This window comes from Molossus molossus, unplaced genomic scaffold (genome assembly GCF_014108415.1).
Source record: "Molossus molossus isolate mMolMol1 unplaced genomic scaffold, mMolMol1.p scaffold_m16_p_8, whole genome shotgun sequence".
NCBI classification, from domain to species: domain Eukaryota; kingdom Metazoa; phylum Chordata; class Mammalia; order Chiroptera; family Molossidae; genus Molossus; species Molossus molossus.
In genome coordinates, this window is record NW_023425402.1 from 34,260,428 (window position 1) to 34,274,405 (window position 13,978).

Consider the following 13,978-nt stretch of genomic DNA (forward strand, 5'->3'; position numbering starts at 1 on the left):
ACTACATCTGTCTCTTCTGTATTACCAAATGTATGCTATTGAGTGATAGTGACAAAATATATGTATTTTCCTTATTCAGTTTCTTTTAAGCCCTGGGTACTATATATTTATTCAAATAGAAACAAATGATACTATAATGTCAGGCAGTTTCAGTGGCTACTGACTCTGACTTATGGATACATTGAGAATCTGGCCAAGGAAAGGTACATGAAACATTCTGTTCCTACACATAGCTTTAAAAATCAAGCTACATTTCTGCAATGTGTTGCTTCCTTAACAGGAGTTTTGACATTCATTTCAGACTAGTATTCACAGCCCACTCTGGATGGAAGCTTTATATGCAAAGCAGTAAAGAATAAAAATAAGCACAGATTTAGAATAGTAAATATGGACAGGGGCAATAGAGGTGTATAAACAACTAAGGCTGGAAAAGCTAATTCAGGCAAAGTGGTTTCTAATTCCTATCAGCACATGATTTCCAGGCCCCATAATCTAAAGTTCATAGTTAGAAGATTCTCCAACTTTTTCTAACAGTTTCTCTGTTGCTAAATGTCTACTTTATCTGTAATTCAGACTTAAAGAAATATCAACTCTATGATTCATAATTTTGAATTTAGAAGAGAGAGCCTTAAGCATTTGTCTTAAGCCTACACACACAGGCTCTTTATGAGCCACTGGTATGGAAAACAAGGGAACACAATAGGATCAGAAGGGGAAGGAGGCAGGGTTCTTGCCTGGGGCCGATGAAATGAGCCTTCCCTCCAGTGGGGAAACCTCTTCAGGAGGAGAGAAGGCTAGATTTATGACGGCCTTCCATGCTACAGGCATCTTCCCTGATCTATATGTCATCTCATTTACTTTATTCTATACACATCCATCACCTGCAGCATTTCAAACACTGCTAGGTGTCAGGGATAAAGTCACTGCCTGGGAGGTGTTCAGAGAAAAGATATGGAGACCACCCTTTCAAAAGATAAATGCAGACCTGTGGGACAGTTGCAAGGTGATCAATATCCACAGAGTTTATAGGCTCACTAAAAAAGGCACCTAACCCACCCGAGATTGTTTCATCTCCTCTTCCCTCTGCATAGGCATAACAGCAAACTTGAATAGTCTAAAGAAGGATGCTTCCTGAATCTAGGGGATACATCTAAGCAGCATGCAAAGAGAACTGACTGTAGATTCAGAATGAACTACAGCTCCCTCACCACCAGTGTGAGCCCGGCAGCTCTCCTTAGCCTCTTGAGCTCCAGTCTCCTAATGAATAAAATGATGACTGCTACCTCCCAGGGTCATTGTGAGGATTAAGAAAGATAATAATGGCTAGTGGTTCTTAAGTGGTTCTTATCTGTGTGTTCCACTGATAAGTGATTTATATCCCTTTTTAAATCTTGAAAACAGCACTGCAAGGTTATTCCGACTACTGAGACGGGCTGAAGGGTGATTGGATGTTGTGCCTCAGACCACAGGACTTGAAAGTGATGGGATGAGATCTACATCTAAGTTTGCCCAGACCTAGAGCTCTTAGATTTGACATGTCCCAAGTAGTTAATCTAGGAGATTGCCTGGGATATAGTAGGTGCTCAAGACATACCTGTTGTTTACATCCTAATTTTTCTTCAAATAACCGAAATTCCATGAAAGTGCTTTACAATTTATCATTTTTCTCTATTATCAATAATTAAAAGGCTACAGAGACTGCCTCTTTTGAGTTGCAAAGATATAAAATGAAACACAAGCCATTCATGACATATTTTTGTGCAGTTAGAATGTGGGTTCATACACAGCTTCAGAAAAATGTTGATAATCTGATTGGAAAGGAGTATTACCAAGCCTTTATCTTTATTATAATAGATGTCTATAATATTTGACAGGCATCATAACTAAAGGAACCTGAATTTTTAATATATTTCCAATTAGAATATATCTACATGAATAGATAATCCATGAGTGTTACAATTTTATCATTAGAAAGTTTTAGAAAATTGAGTTTTTCACAGAAGTCAATTTCTTTGGGACACAGGATGTTTAAGTCACAGAAGAAAGAAAAAGGTAAGGGTCAGTAAAAACCCCAAAATAGCCATTAAAATAGACCAATAAGATTTATAATCATGCAAATTTCTGATTAGGTGGTTAAGATCATCAAAAGCATGACTGCTACAAATAAATAAGTATTCAGAGAAGAAAATAAGGGGAGACCTTTATTACTTATTAAAACTAAAACAACAGCTAAGTTCTTAACCCTCACACACTGCTGAGTTAGAAACTCCACAATATTTTCTGTGATTCTGGCTTTCTTGTCATTGGAAATGTCCCCACTAAAAAGGCTGAAAGATGCACTGGAGTTTGTGACCGGGAAGGAATCTTGCTTGAAAATTGAACTGAGCCCGTGATAGGTACGTGGGCTCTTGATCAGCAGCTCCAACGGGGTACCTCTGTCAGAACCCCACAGGCCATCACTGCTGTGGTGATTCTGGCTGCACCAAAATGGGAATTTCAAATTAAAATGATTATCTGGGATGAAGATATATTAGCAATTAATGTTTTTTTTTTAGGTAGGAGAGGCCCCAGATTTCAGCCTATATATTTTTTGTTTCCACATTAATTTCAAGGTCCTTGAGCTTTATTATTCAGAGCAGCTTTCATAAACCCATGTAGAGCATTGCAAAATGCTTTTTGGTTATATAACATGTGTGGCTATCACATATTTTGAGTATATCCTAGCAATCCAACTTCTCCAGATCCACTCAGTTCAGCATCAAGTGCTACCCATTCAATCAGAATATGATTATAAAACTCCAGACAGTTAATGTATCCTCATTTCTGTGAGATATATTTGAACCTTTGGTTCATTAAACATGGTTTATCCAATAGAGATATTTGGTTGTAAGAGACAAAGTATCTTTAGCTAAGAAAAGAGAACTTTGTTAGAGGGAGATGGAAAACATTCACCTCTTGGCCAGGGGCCAGCAGGGGTCTGGATTCACATTTTTAACAGCACGGGAAGGTACAGTTCCCCAATGCAAAGTGAGGATCCTCTCATGGGATGAAAGATAAAAGGAGATTGCACAGACAAAATCATATGCCCACCTTAACACGAGGGAGCTGTGCTAATGTCAACTATCTTAGAAGACAGTGAGTCCCTTGTCTTTGGGAAGGAACAATCTCAATGAGGGAAGGAAGTTCAGGCACAAGATAAAAATTGTACCAGAAATTCTCTGAACCTCAGAAAATAGAAGAAAGAGGCAGGGAGAACTGATTTAAAAACTTTCAACTTAAAAATGAATCCATGAAATCATAGGAATCAGCCTCACTTGGATTTCTCTTAGCAAATTCCCCTATCACTTACTCATAACACCGCCATTTATATTTCTTATTACCGTTCTAATTTAACGCATATTTGAGTTATGTGATTAATGCCTACGTCCTCCACTATAACTCAAGCTATAAGTGGGCAGGGACTCTGCCAGGTTTTGCGCACCACTGTCACCCTAGCATCTAGCATCTAGCATCTAGCACAACAGGTGGTGTATTATCTGACAGAATGAAAAAGCTTTAGAGAAATGTCAGTTGTGGGCATCACTCCTACTGCACCCTAGCAGAAAATTACATAGTATTTTTCATGATAATGAATCTTACTATTTGTAAATTAGAGCCAGTCATCAGTATCCTAACTGCTATAGTTTTCACACACACACCACACACAAAAGGTATTCCTTGTCCATAAACCCATATTTTATTTTATTTTTATTTTATTAGAGTCCCTGCCCTCTTATAGCTTGAGTTATAATGGAGGACATAGGCATTAATCACATAACTCAAATATGTGCTAAATTAGAACTGTAATAAGGAAAATAAATGGCAGTGTTTTGAGTAAGTGGTAGGGGAATTTGCTAAGAGAAATCCAAGATTTTTAAGTTGAAAGTTCTTAAATCAGTTCTCCCTGATATAGGGAGGGAGAGAGAGAGAAACATCAATCGGTTGCCTCCTGTACTCACCCCGATCAGGGATCGAACCCGAAACCTTATGGTGTATGGGATGATGCTCCAACCAACTGAGCCACCCAGCCAGGGCTATTTCATATTATTTTTAAAATTTTAACATTATACTCTGGCAGATTTTCTGCCTTGGCTGATTAACCCATATTTTAATCAGTGTCTCAGGACCTGATAATGAATGGGAATATCTGCCTCCCCAAAGACAGAATGCTCTGCAATATGTTTACCAGCTGTGTGGTCCTCAAAATCCCTCCACTGAGTTGCTTATGCAAATCCTTTCATAAATCTCTATCAGCCATCACTAGTCAAGTTATGTTTGCCTGGTGTTTCCCTGTAAATCCTGCAAATCTGTTTCCTGTACTCTCCCCAAAACTGATGGGAAGTTAATCACTCTGTAATTGCTTGCTATGTTTCATGTCCCCATTATGAGTAATGTTGCCATGTTTTCATCCTCAACCACTTGATTCGTTGATACCAGTTCCTAGAGCTAAGAGGAACAGAGTTGAAAATAATTTACTTGTGGCAAGACTTAAAATGGCAGAATTGTCTCAAATAAAAATAAGCTAATAAAAGAGGAAATTAGCTAAACAAAGTATTGCCTACACACAGATCCATTAAATATAGGAAATTGAAGTGGACATAAAAAAGAATAAGGCTTTTTTTTTTTTTCTAATCCTCACCCAAGGATATGTTTCTAACTGATTTTAGAGAAAGAGTAAGGGAGAGGGAGAGAAAATCAGTTGCCTCTTATACGAGAACACGCCACCTAATCAGTGAACCAGATGACACTCTTTTGCTACATATCCCAGTAGAAAACTGGGCGTTATAGATCTTCCCCAAAATATATATTCCATTTTCAAAACAAATCCTTACTTTTGGAAATATTTGGTATTAAAACAACAGACCAAAAGTTCAGATTATAGTGTAGGCATGAATATAACGTACCTATGCAATGCATATAAGGAAATGATGAGTTACGAAGCACGTGCTTAAAAATACTACAAAATCCTACCCAAACATGAAGACACACAGTGTTGGAGAATCACTGAAATACTGAATTTTTAACTTATTTTTTTACTTGTAAAATTCAAAATTGAGAAAGGTATTCTCTCCTTTAAAGTAGCACTTGTCAATATAGGAAACTTATTATCTTCCTCTTCTTTGTGCTCTTTTAAATGTTCTGTAAAAGAAAAAGATTCAGGCCCTGGCCAGTTTGGCTCAGCGGTTAGAGCATTGGCCTGCGGTCCAGAGAGACCCGGGTTCGGTTCCTGCTAAGGGCACGTACCTTGGTTGCAGTTTGTCCCCGGCCCTGGTTGGTCGTGCGGGTGGCAGCCACTCGATGTGTCCCTTTCACATCGATGTTTCTCTCTCTCTCCCTCCCACTCTATCTGAACAAAAAATGGAAAAATGTCCTCGGGTGAGGATAAAAAAAAAAAAAAAGATTCAGCTCACATTACTTACCCCAAGGTCATTTTTATTTATGACTCTATTTATTGAGTTGATGTGAAGTTGGGAGAAAAGACTATAACCAGAGATGAAGAGTATTAATATAGTATTTGTGTCTGTGTAGTATTTGTGTCTGTGATTTTAGGAACTCTTAAACCACACATTGTACGCTCGGAATCCTAATTGTTAAGATTTGGTCCTGGCTCATGAACAAATATATGAAACCTATGGGTCAGATTTTCTTTGTGCATAGCTCAATCATTATTCACATGGAAAGTATAAGATTTTAGATCTTACCTATATTTCAGACACTTTAGTGCTTTGAGTCAGCTTTAAATGGCAGGGCCTGGGATTCTGTTCCCCCTTTAGTACAGTCAGCTAGGATTTTAGTGTTTATAGAAATAAAACATAAAAAAGTAATATTTCCCATGGCAAACATTGAGGGACTCGGGTGCTGTAAAAGTCCAAATTTTTTAACATTTTTTTTTATATTATAACAATTTTTGTAAAACAGTTTTAACTCTAAATGATGACAATCTTACACAGGAATGACTGCTACATTTTTAATGCACCCACAAGAGAAACCTATTTTTTGGTAATCTTGTGAGTAGAAGAAAAGGCCAATTTTTCATGTTCAAGAAGTGCTGACTATAAGACAAGGATTTCAGTGCAACTTATTTGGATCTGTAGCACCTTTTGGGATCTCCTAGTTCCTGCCAAACTTAATTTCCCTTATTAGTAAGGCAAATACATTACATTTCTTTTTCTAATGCATAAATCATATTAGAAATGAGAGCTATGCTATTCTCTTTTGCAGAAGGTCATGCATACAAGGAAGAGGCATATGGAACTGTTTCAGGAACTCAATCAGAAATTTCAGACTTTGGACAGATTTCGGGATATACCAAATACAAGCAGTATGGTGAGTATGCTTTTCTTCTTCAATGCCTGATGCATGGAGCAGTGTGTCGTGTTAGCTGTTATCCCTGCCCTCCAGGAGCTCTGATTGTCTTGGGAGCAAGACTGGAATATGTAAAACAAAACAAAACAAACAAAAACCCTAAAATGTACTTTGGAATGTGATAAGAGGCAAATTAGAAATGACAGAATCTTGAACCATTTTTATTCATATTTCAATGTTCTCATTTATAAGCTCCAATTGAAATTAGTTGTATATCAAAAATGTGTTGGCTTCACCTGGCCTTTTTCTCAGAGTTAAACATTAATTCAAATATCCAAATAACTCAATTTTTTTTTTTTACATTTTCTTTGAAGGCCTGGCATTTTAAGGTTATAAAATGTAAATTTTATATCTATAACTCAGTATTGAGTTGTTACCTGTAACCAGAGTAGTAGGTTTTATCTCCAGGAGATTTGGAATAAACATCAACACTGAGGACTGTGACTGTTGATGTTTCTTCTCTTCTCATTCATTCCCACTGCTACAATCCTAGCATCTGACTTCATCAAACAAAATGATATTTTGCAGTTGCCAGGCGCATGGCCCAGTCAGAGCTCCAGAGAAGGCTGTGTGACTGTGAAGGCACTGGGCCAGGAGCCTGGAAGGCAGTACACTTAGTAGGAAGTTCAACCAAGAACTATCTAATCTTGAACACATTACCCAGCTCAGGTTTCTAAAGTTCCATTTTCTCCTAAATTGAGCATAGAAAACAATAATTAAGATATGCTCCCTTCATGCCTCACAGCACTTTCCCAAGCTGGGAGGCACCTGAGAAGGTAAAATGCTGAGACTCAGCTGAAGGAGAAAGAGCAGGGACTGCCACTTGACACCGCTCTTCACTGCACAGGTGGAGCTCTTTCCCTGAACCTCTGCAGTCCTGGGATGGACCTCCTCCCAACACCTGGGGTTCTGAGAGCTATCTATTGCTCTAAGATACATGGTGTCTGATCTAATTCTAGTGACTCTTGTATATGTGGGTTATGAGTCTTAGTCCCAGCTTCCCGATTAGTAACCTCAATTTATCAAAAGCAAGAACTTATCTATCTTTGTATTTCTTAATGTTCCTTTCAGTACTAGCACATGCTGGTCATGGTGAGTTATCAGGAAGGGGCTGTTCTTGATTTGTTAAATGTCTATGATAGTTCGATCTGTGTTTGTTAAATGATGGCTATGAGAAATACTATACACTTTACTGGCTCTTAATTGACCAGTAAATAGTTCAGGTGTATATCTATCTATTTTTCTCCTTACAGCAGAAATCATGCATTATATGTGTTCAACAACACAAAGCTAGACATATAGAAGATACTTTGTAGTGAGTGGTTTTTTTCTCATCTCCAAATATTAAGCTGTTGATTGTTAGTTAGCAGGCAAATGAGAATTGCATTATTCAGATTAGACCCAAACACTTTAGCTACTCATTTTGGAATCCTGAAAATTAACATGAAAATAAATCTAAGAAACTTTATTTGTTTAAAATAAAAGGAGAGGGTTATGTTTGCAAATCTGAAAGGCGTATACAACACATACAGCTGGCTGACTGCTGTAATATGATTGTAATTTCCCCTTGTTGTATGGTCTGGCTATTAAATCATTAATGGCACAAATATCTGTATCTCACTTTCCTGACAACCAAAACAGTCTGCTAATTACACCACGTTTCTGTAGCAGCACGTCTTTACTAAAAAAGATTGATAAATATTTATCATTTGGGAGGTAGGAGTAGAGAGGATCGAGTTGTCATTGCTGTTTGACTATTGTCCTAAATACCAGAGACCAGAAAAAGTTTCTTATTCGCTTTTAATTAATCATGAACATGGATGTGAGTGAGTCCATTATCATTAATTTAGTTATAGAATTCATAGTGGCACAATGCTAATGAAAAATGGCATAATTGGGCAGAGAAAGACATTTTCAAAACAAAAAAATCTCGAAGTCTTTTTTCCTTTTGTTTTGGTGACAACCTCACAACACCTGCCCAGCACTGCAAATTACGGTAATTATGTAGAATTTGGGGAATCAAAGGCAAACCAAAAGACCATTTAGTCCATTTCCCTGCTTTCAGACAGGACAAAATTTAAATCACACTACTAAGAAAAGGTGGAGCTAAAAGAACCCTTTTACTTTTAGTGTCGCTCTCAAATTATTCTCCATCAAGATCTCTTTTCCCCAAAGAGCTTCTCCAAATTTTTGCTCTTAGAACAGACATATCCCTCTTCACTCTGTCCCCGATATTGGTGGGTTGGCGGAAGGAAGAGCTTAACGCAAGTGACAGCTAGCCTGGCCCTGGCCCTGAGAGTCATGGGAAACACAGACGGTTCTGCTGTGTTCTGGGTGGAGCTGAATTTTCATGTTCAGCTAACGTTCTGTTTTTGTTTATACAGCCCTAAAATCAAATTAGCATTTTTGGAAGCTTCATACATGTTGGCTTATATTGAGTTTATAATCGATTAGGTCTTTTTCACACGTTTCAGTTTGACTACATCTTCTCTATTCTATACTTGAGCTCAAAACATAAACAAAACCAGCTGCATAAATTCAGGAAGTTATACAAACTCTGTTTGACTCCTACAAGATTCAGGCCTCCACTGAAACCTTCCCTGGCCCCTGTAGATCTCACTGTCAAATTCAGTGATCTCTTTGGGCTATCATTCATTTGAACCACTGAAAATGCTACACCTTTCCATATGAGAATCTGTAGGCTCTGCTCTTGTCATACCCAACCATACAGGAAGAGTGGTAGCGTGTGGGCCCCATCCCCTGACTACCTGCCCTTCTCCCTCCCTGCAGTTCCTGTCCCACTTGGATTGAGGGGTTCAGTAGCTCTTCGGCACTAAAGAAGCACAGGGCTTCTCCCCTAAAAGGTGTCCATACATTTGTGAACAATAGTGAGGACCCATTTCAGCCGGGAACGCCAGAAGAGATGAACATGAAAGCCAACCTCAATTTATTACCCGCTAATAGAACCTCAGACATCCAGTCAGTCATGGACTGGCAATAATACTCTTTGAAATTAGAATCTAGACCTTCTGACAAAGTGTAAAATCCCTGGTGCTTGATCTTCAAAATACAAAAGGAAAATCATACTGTTCCAAACTTACTGAAACCTCTGTTTTCAAAGCCAGTGAATGAACACTTTACATATCAGAAATCCTTTTAGAATTGAACTGTCTGTCAACACAAGGATTCTCAGAAAGCTTGTTTAGACACCAGCCCTTGCCTATGATAGATAAATCCACTCTGTGGCTTGATTTGGCACAATTCACACCAGTGAACATTTCCATTGATGACTCGGGTCACTGTAGTGACCCAAACATTTAACCGTTCCCCATCGCCTACAAAATAAATTCCAAATTGCCTAGCTTGGCATACAAAGCCCCTCATTCACCTTCTGCCTGTTTTTTTTTCCCCTGCTATTCTTTTTTACTCCCACTAAAATAAATCGGTCACTTGTTCTCCGAGTACTTCCATCTCCTTGCTCTCTGGATTTTTACTTCTTAGTATGCGTAACTGCTCAGCTGTCCAACCTCCACCCCCACATATGTCTTCATGACCAAGCCCGTCTTTCTAAGCCAGCTCTGATGTCACTCTTCTCAGAAAGGTGGATGTGTTTTCCACAAAAAGAAGCCCATTCTCTACCTTCCTCTGACCTCCTACAGCACATTTCCTGGATCATAGATACAGTTACAGTTATACCTGTATTTTTATACCTCCCTCTAACTACAAACACCTTCATCAAAGGTATGATTACTCTATTGTGAGCATTTATTAAATACCAGGTGTGATGCTAGGTGGCTCCACTTTTTATTTTTGCAACCCCACGAAGTAGATAATGATCTGAACATTTTGCCAACTCCTTTGGCCCACAGTACATAGTTTCTCTGAACATTTGTTAAGCAGAGATAAGCTGAGTAAATCGCTCAAGGTCACATCCATACACAATGGAGCAACTAGAATTTGGACCTGCATATATCATGCTACTTTTCCATATTTGATTTATCACCATATTCTCCCCAATGCCTAACAAGCACAGCAAAGAGCAGCTGAGAAATATTGATTGAAGGGAGACAAGGAAGGAGAGAGGGAAGAAAGCAGTGAGTTACAAGACTGCAGTTGATGAGACTTTAGGATATTAGACTACATCAGAATTAGTCTCCTGCACATATCCTACAGGTGGACTTTTTAGTAAATCTTGACTATTAGTTATTTTTCCTATTATCATGATTAAGGCTAATAAGTGCTGAAAACATCTGTTGTATTGAAGATTTTTAATAATTTGTTTTCAAACTATGGTGAATATTTCTACAGGTTGCCTTTTTTCTTATCCATACTTTAGAATGACTTTTAATCTACTGAGTAGAATGCAAATAATAATTCAAGTATCTATTTTATGTCCATCTCCCCCTGCCCCCACTGCTAATTGATTATAATTAGTCAAAAGACAGAATTTGGAGTGGGGAGGGAAAAAGGACACATTCAGCAATTATCATTGTTTTTTTTTTTTTTTTATTGATTTGAGAGATAGAAACATCAATGAGAGAAAACATGGATTGGCCACCTCCTGTATGCCCCCCACTGGTGATCGAGCCCACAACCTGGGCATGTGGCCTGAGAAGGAATCGAACCTGGACTTCTTGGTGCATGGGTTGCCACTCAACCACTGAGCCACACCAGACATACTTAGTTTGTTTTTCTAAGGAGATTTCAACTATGGTTGCCCTCTTGTTCTTTGATGTTACTCAGCTTAGTCTATCCCATTCAAAGCCTGATTCTACATAAATCTTTAAACAATGCTTATTTAAAATAAAGCAAGTACACTGCTAAATCTTAGCAAAATATTAGGCTATAGAAACCTCAAATGATGTCTACTCATAGTCATTGAGCACCTACAACATGGAATGTTTGAGTGGAGTCATAATTAGGCAGATCTTAATTCTTAGGTAACAAGAGGGTGTACACTATGAAACTTAAGAAGGAATGGTAGCTGATAGACAGTTTTTTGTTTTGTTTTTGAACCCTTATATTGCTGGATCTGTCTTCTAAAAAGCTGTTCTCTTTAATTTCATAAAAATTATCTTTCTATTTAATGTGCCACCCAAATATATAGAAAATTGGGGGGAATGCATAGTAGAAAAAAAATAGATTACACAAAAGAACATAGCAGCATTTTAATATTCTAAAAGGGATAATTTCTTCAAGAAAAACTAAGCAAAGATAGTGATAAAAATTCAGTGTTATGAAATATGGCCAGTTTGGGTAACTGTCTTTATTATTATATAACATGCCCCGTTACAGATCCTCAAATTGTGTTGATCCTACCAAAGATTTGGGCAAATACTTAAATTTTCTGCATGTAATCTTATCAGCAATTGAGTGCTACTTCCTACCTGAACATATAGGCATACTGACATTTCACAAGGTGCCCAAAACAAAGCAGCATCTACTGTGCCTTCATAATACTGTTCACTTCCTTTGATTGCTGGGAAATTTTAGGATGACTTAAAGAAGGTGTTCATCGGTTTGTTCAATTTAAGAAAACGGAAATCAAAACTATTTCCTGCAGCTGGCCACAATTTTAAAGCATCTCTGTAGCACATAAACTAGATCAAGGTTACAAACACGCTCTCTTCCTAGAAACTTCAACAAGCAGCAATCCTAGTCATCAAATAAATGACTCTCTCCTCCTCTCTTCTCAGCAGGAAAACCCAGCACCAAACAAGAATCCATGGGACACTTTCAAAAACCCCAGTGAATACCAACATTACACCACAATCAATGTCTTAGATACAGAGGCAAAGGACACTTTGGAACTGAGGCCAGCAGAGTGGGAGAAGTGTCTGAATTTGCCTCTGGATGTGCAGGAGGGGGACTTTCAAACAGAAGTTTAACACAAAATGGACTAAGAAGGAGACAAGAAAATTTATTGCACTGACCCTTAAGACTTGGGAAGCCTGACATTTCTATCTGGACAGCGTGACTACCCTATGTCAGGACCTTCACGTGCCAAATGTCAGTGGTGTTTTGCATATGGTAACTTCTCCCTAATCAGGCTAGTGGAGAGAGGACCAGGTGTACAGTTCTGACCATCCTGTGTTGTAAGTACCCGTGGAATGGATTTGTAAGGTAATCTTTATAGATAAACCTCAAGCAACGATTCATGTTGTAACCGCTTCATATGGTTTAGTTTTCAAAAAACTTCACCATGAAGCACAATGTATATATTTATGCAGTTTTTAAAGTTTATAACAGTCTGTTTGGCCATTACTACACTTTTTACTTTATAATATAAAAGCAAAGTTTTTGTCATTAAATGAATGTTTGTTGAGCTACATTCTTCATTGCTTTAAATGCAATAAAGTAATAATCTCACTTTTATATGAATAATATATTTCACATCTTTATTATTGCAGTTTTCTCTAGAAAGCTCTGAGTAGCTTTCTCTGCTGCAGCTGTGTATAAAATATTTAAAATGTTGTATGGTGTAAATAAACTTTTGTCTACATATCAGTTTTTTAGTGCATTTTATTTTAGATTTGTTGAATGGAAATTTACATATTTATAAACTTTTTTTTGAATACAGATACTGAAAATGTATTCATGGGTTTAATAGCATACATTATTGCTCCTTTGGGGCTAATGATTTCTCAAATGTAATAGTAGGCTTGTATAGTGCTTCTGTACATTCTACTCAAACACCCTTTGGAAAAATGTACCATGTAAATGGGGCTTGTCAGAGGCCTGCTGCCATCATACTCTTACATAAATGCGATTTCTTCTGTCTTGTGGAAAAAGACAGCTAGCAGAAAACAGTGGATTACCTTACAAAACACAGTACAGGGAAAATGTTTATTATAAGTAATGAAGTTCACTGCATGTTTCACAAAAGAAACTACTTGTACTACAGTTCTTCACAGCATATAAAAATGAGAACGTATTCAGGGCTTTAGGAAAGCTGTATCTCCCCAAGTCGAAGGAAAAGGGGAGTGGATATATTTGGCAGATACCTTGTCTCCGGCTTGAGAAGTGGGAAGTCTGACCTGAGCTGACGCTCTGTAGCTGTCGCGTCAAGGCCCCCCGGGGATACAGCCGCTCCCTCAGAGCTGCACTAGAGCAAACACCAGGAAAGGATTTCAATAATGTCCTTATTTTTTTTTCCAGGGATGGATGAAGAGATTGTGTTTTTCCATCTGAGAGAAGTGAAGGGAGTAGAGAGGAGGTTGGGGTCTTCACAATTCCTAGAGTGTTTATTTGGATTAGTTTGTGGTTAAGCCTAAGATGCATGGTTTTCTGAGGTCTGTCAGAAACTCAAGTGAGCTGCTCCTGCCACCCAGGACCTGGGGACCCCAGCCTACAGGCCATGAGGCAGAGACAGAGGTGCTTCAATACAAGTGCGCCGCCAAGCTCGAGCCTTAAAAACCACCCAGCTCAGGCTGAATTCCTCTCAGATACTTATAATGTTCTCAATGTAAAGATGCTAAAAGTATATTTTTAATCCAATTTTTAAATCAAAGTGATGTCATTATGCAAAAAAGTATACCATAACTAAAGACTGATTTTTCAATAAAATAAACTT

The 13,978-nt window shown here is 38.0% G+C and overlaps 1 protein-coding gene across 2 annotated transcripts in view; it reads left to right on the forward strand.

The window, feature by feature from the left end:
• ADGRB3 (adhesion G protein-coupled receptor B3) overlaps positions 1–12,908 on the forward strand; it is a 689,955-nt gene extending 677,047 nt beyond the window's left edge. The window contains exons 31-32 of one of the 2 annotated variants that reach the window (XM_036248276.1): positions 6,262–6,366; positions 12,105–12,908. In XM_036248276.1, the coding sequence (XP_036104169.1) occupies positions 6,262–6,366; positions 12,105–12,293 (294 nt within the window). In that variant the 3' untranslated portion in view covers positions 12,294–12,908. The remainder of the gene's footprint in view (positions 1–6,261; positions 6,367–12,104) is intronic. The other variant, XM_036248277.1, reaches the window with a different exon arrangement.
• The last annotated feature ends 1,070 nt before the right edge of the window (positions 12,909–13,978 follow it).